Source organism: Lactuca sativa, chromosome 3, assembly GCF_002870075.4.
Source record: "Lactuca sativa cultivar Salinas chromosome 3, Lsat_Salinas_v11, whole genome shotgun sequence".
In the NCBI taxonomy this organism is placed as follows: Eukaryota; Viridiplantae; Streptophyta; class Magnoliopsida; order Asterales; family Asteraceae; genus Lactuca; species Lactuca sativa.
Genome location: NC_056625.2, coordinates 17575403 through 17579683, shown reverse-complemented (window position 1 = coordinate 17579683; position 4281 = coordinate 17575403). Strand labels below are relative to the sequence as shown.

Here is a 4281-nt window from a genome sequence, read left to right as displayed (position 1 = left end):
CCAATTGTATTTTCTTATGCTTTTGCTATTATTCTAAATATGTGACAGGCATTATTACTTCCACATAATTATAAAGGTTTGTATTTTTTTAATCAAGGTTTGTAGTTTTGTAGGATAGTTAGTGGTTAGGATACCTATTGGATGGGATTAATTATTGCTATAATAAAACAATGGATGGATTAACTTATTACTTAGCCCTAACTGTGTGTCTCCATCTCAAACCTAACCTTGTCATTCATATGTTCCTTTTATCACTTCATTATCTATATCTTTAATCTCGATCACCATTATTTGTTTACGTTTAACTCCTATCAATGAAGTTTGCACGAATAGATGAAAAGATATAATAAACATTTTATAAATATAGGGCTCAGAGCTCAGTATAATATAAAATATTGTAGGAGAAAAGATGTGCACAGATACGCTACAGAAAAACATACAACTGCAACTAAAAGTCAAACCTGCCATAATCTACGAAACACAAACATGACCTTTTATGTATAAACCAGATTAGTTATCAGAAATGAAAATAACTTATTGTAAATCAATTGAAACGAAACCTAATGACATAAATATGACCTTTTTATGCATAAATTGTAACATTCAAAAATGATCGTCCAACACGACATAAGAAAGATTGTATCTAAAAGCATATATGATGTAAAATATACAAACATAACCTTCATTTTTACTCTGTCCCATTTGTTTGGTGAAGAATACACAAACAACGTACAAAATATGTCCAAGACATAAACATAAATATAATCACTATCAAATTAATTAAATAATAACTATAATTTCAGATTTACAATAATTTTTTAGATGACAAAAAAAATGTAATAAAACAAACCAACTATTTTGCCTCGATTTTTACTTGTACAACGTTTTGAAGCTATCATCGGATAGATTAGTTACAACTTACAAATGTAATAAAAATCTTGGGCCAGGCCCATTACCAGGCCCAGTTGGTTCAATTGAACTGAATTCATCATTGGCATTGTGGATCTAAATCTTCAGGCCATCCAAACTCCTCCAAAAAGGCCAACACCACACCATTAGACCACCCGAAACCGGTCTGCAAACCAACATTTTAATTAAAAAAGGGTTATCGATATTAAAACGAAACAGAGATTATACTGTGTTTGACATGCACTGTATTGTTTTGTAATCGATGTCCAGCATACTGGAAACGAGACTGATGTCAATGAAACAAAAAATATTTAAATGAAATGTGTCCGGGCTTACTTGTGGCACATATTCGCCACCCCCTCCAAATTCTCCACATTTAGTGACATCATATTTCTCATGCATTGCGTTGACCTTCTTATAAACAATGTAATTAGTCCTAATCCACTTTTTAGCAATATCTTTTGCTAATAATTTCGCTTCTTCTGATCCTGACATAACTAGTCCCTCAACTATCATATGTTGCAACGGCGCCCAACCATTCGGAAAATCCCTATTTTCAACAAAGAAAAAAAAATCACAAAAAAGGGTGATAAAAGTGACCATATTTTTTACTCTTTATAACATATTTCATAGTGTGAAATATAAAAGTAGATTACCATTGTTGGCTGGAATTAGTCAACGATGTTGCAACCCCAGCAGCATGAAGGAGACCCGAGCTTTGAAGACTCTGTGCAACCTTTTTAACGAGGGTTTTGTCTTGAAATCGCACCCACAAAGGTATAAAGTTTGAGGCAAATATGTCTTGGTTTTGATATTTAGCATCCCATGTGTAAACATCCTCCTACAAAATTGTTACACAAGTGGTTAGATTAGAGTTGACACAACAAAGGGTGCACCCATGACCCATGGCTCATGGTTCGAGCCATCTTGGATTATGTTACCTTGCGGTTCGAGTCAGGGTCGAGCCAGTAATCGAACCATTGCCCTTTCTCTTCGTTCCAAAAAATAGCATCCATTGCTTTCTTTCTTGCGTTTGAAGCTTCTTTGAAGTGTAAACAATCACTAGTTTTTCCAGAAACTTTTGCTAAGAAGGATATGTCAAGTTCCATCTGGGAAAAGGAAAACATATAAAAAAAATCAAAATTTTTAACCCTATTTGGATAAAATGGTTTCTTTTGTACCTTGTATATGAACGTATTCAAATCAACGGGTAAAATCATTGTTGTGGACAATGTTGTGAGATCTGAAGTATCCCTGTAACAAATTATCAATTAAAAAAAAAAAAAGAGACAATCACAAAAAATAACCAAAAAAAGGATTAAAAATGTATTTACTTCATCCATCGGGTACTAAAATCCCAACCACTTTCTGCAGCCGAAGCAATCTCCCTATACACTTTCTCTTTCTCACAATCCTTCAAAATTTTAATGGCAGTTTCTGTGTCCTGTGAAACAAACAAATCAACAATTTTGTTTAATTTTTTTTGCAATTCACAAGACAATTTCTTCAACTATTATCGAATTTCTTACAATTGTGAATGATTCTGGCCTTGGTTTATTCCACATAGCATAATAACGACTTAAATTATGAATTGTTCCTTGAGCGTCTTCAATGGTGACAACATGTATGCCTGAGTTCCAGAATTTGTGTTCTTTGATGAGAGCAGGGAGAGCTTTTTTCACCAAATCCATGTCGTGAGTTTGCTTATATACTTCAATCACCATTGAACTCAACAATGGAGGCTGACTAAGAAAACGTTTTCACCAAATTATTGAGTTTGTAATATAATATTCCCTAAATTTGTATTTAAAAGAAAAGCTTGATATATAGATATATACCTTCTGTTTGTATAATATGCCCTGGCGCCATTAAGAACGTATCCATATGTCTCTATAAGGTCAATCAGATTGAAAATTATCCCTTTAGCCGTTTCGTACATTTTACTTGTTAATAATCCCCTGAAATCAAGAAACTGAATTGGTAAACAAGATTCTTTGGGTAATTATCGATATCAATTCACTAATTGAAAAACTTACCTAATTACCCAATATGAATCCCAGTAGTAAACCTCTTGAAATCTGGATCCGGGTATAATCACTGGGTGTTTTAAAGGAAGAAGAGTATGCAATTCAGGGTGTTCCAAAACCTTATCGGACACTTTCCGACTCAAATTCTTCCAGAGAGAATGGACTTCGAGAGCCCAATTTCTCACACCCTGGTGCGCCACTTTGGGCAAAAATCCTTCAGGTTCAGCCATGAAGTCGATTGGTTTAACATACTCCAAATCCTTTTCTGCCCCATTCATATATTTGTTCAGAAAATCATTAAAATCGGAAGGTAACACAGACCCATTTGCTGTCTTGGCCAAATCATTGAATGCTTGTTTGACGATTGGAAGATCGAACTTCAATGATAGGTCAACGTAAAGTTTCGGGTCGAATTTCATGGGGCCAAAGGTTTTGAGAGCGGTTTCTTGGATTCTCTCGAGAAAAGTCACAAGTGGTGTTGTGGGCACCACTGGACCATGATCAGTTAGTTTGCAGCTGTTTGCAGGTTCTGCGCTTACATCCATTGCTGCAGTCAAGAAAAGGAAGAGAGTAAAATTAACAAGTTTCATTGGTTTAACATTACCCATTTTAAGCTTAGAATCAAGGGTTTGGTTGAACTAGTGAACATTATGATGTGTTATTTATATAGATAATATGAAGACGATGACCAAGCTCCTGTAAAATGTGCCGGCTTTTGTAAAAGATACTTGATTTAAATGCTAATCGATACGTCCAACAAAGAGAGACCGATGAAGGTTGTTCTTTGGATCAGGTGATGTGGACGTTGTTTGTCTTCTATTTGATTTTTATAAATGTATAGTGTCTCATGAACTATATGACACTAACCTTTGAGAAGACAATCAAATATACCGACTCTGGATTGTTTGAAGAAGCAAAAGAAACGAAGTTAAAGTAGAATGCATTGATCGATCGATTGAAGTACAACTAACCCGATGGATTGATTTCAGATGCGCAATCCAAAGCTATTGTTCATCCCCGATGGCTAGGGTTTTATTTACCGTTTGGTTTAATTGGCTTGAAACGTCCGTATACAGGCAAGAAGCTCAAACCTGATTACACGTCGGAGACATACATCACTCCATATAGATCAATCAAATTTACATGACTAGACCTTATTTTTTATCTAATTAAACATGCTAATGGTACTATCATCTATGATAATCCTTATTGCTCGTCTTTTGTTTTTTTATAGACTAACTCATTCAAGTTTTCCAAATCACACAAAGTGTGGAGTAAATAAACAAAATTTTCAATTTTTTGAATCTATTATCACTTGTCTTTAGTTTCGGCAACTCCAATATAT

At 34.5% G+C, this 4281-nt stretch overlaps 1 protein-coding gene across 3 annotated transcripts; it reads right to left on the bottom strand.

Annotated features, from left to right (window-relative positions):
* Positions 1–756: 756 nt before the first annotated feature.
* LOC111893770 (trehalase) lies at positions 757–4060 on the bottom strand. Of its 3 annotated transcripts, none has more exons than XM_023889851.3 (10): positions 3908–4060; positions 2946–3483; positions 2748–2867; positions 2439–2655; positions 2244–2353; positions 2091–2163; positions 1851–2018; positions 1566–1750; positions 1246–1459; positions 757–1075 (listed from the first exon to the last, which is right to left on the bottom strand). In XM_023889851.3, exons 2-10 carry the CDS (start codon positions 3479–3481, stop codon positions 989–991), a joined length of 1710 nt encoding a protein of 569 aa, XP_023745619.1. In that variant the 5' UTR covers positions 3482–3483; positions 3908–4060; the 3' UTR covers positions 757–988. The 3 variants fall into 3 exon arrangements, with proteins under 3 accessions (XP_023745619.1, XP_042755917.1, XP_023745618.1); XM_042899983.1 differs by having other exon boundaries at positions 3804–3951; XM_023889850.3 differs by lacking the exon at positions 3908–4060 and having other exon boundaries at positions 2946–3744.
* Positions 4061–4281: the final 221 nt, after the last annotated feature.

What these genes read in the sequence shown, in the direction of transcription:
- LOC111893770 (XM_023889850.3), bottom strand. Translation starts at nt 3,544, where the DNA reads ATGGGTAATGTTAAACCAATGAAACTTGTTAATTTTACTCTCTTCCTT. An exon ending in ACCCTGACTCGAACCGCAAG is followed by an intron (nt 1,751 to 1,850) that starts GTAACATAATCC and finishes ACAATTTTGTAG; the next exon opens with GAGGATGTTTACACATGGGA. An exon ending in GTGGCGAATATGTGCCACAA is followed by an intron (nt 1,076 to 1,245) that starts GTAAGCCCGGAC and finishes GTTGGTTTGCAG; the next exon opens with ACCGGTTTCGGGTGGTCTAA.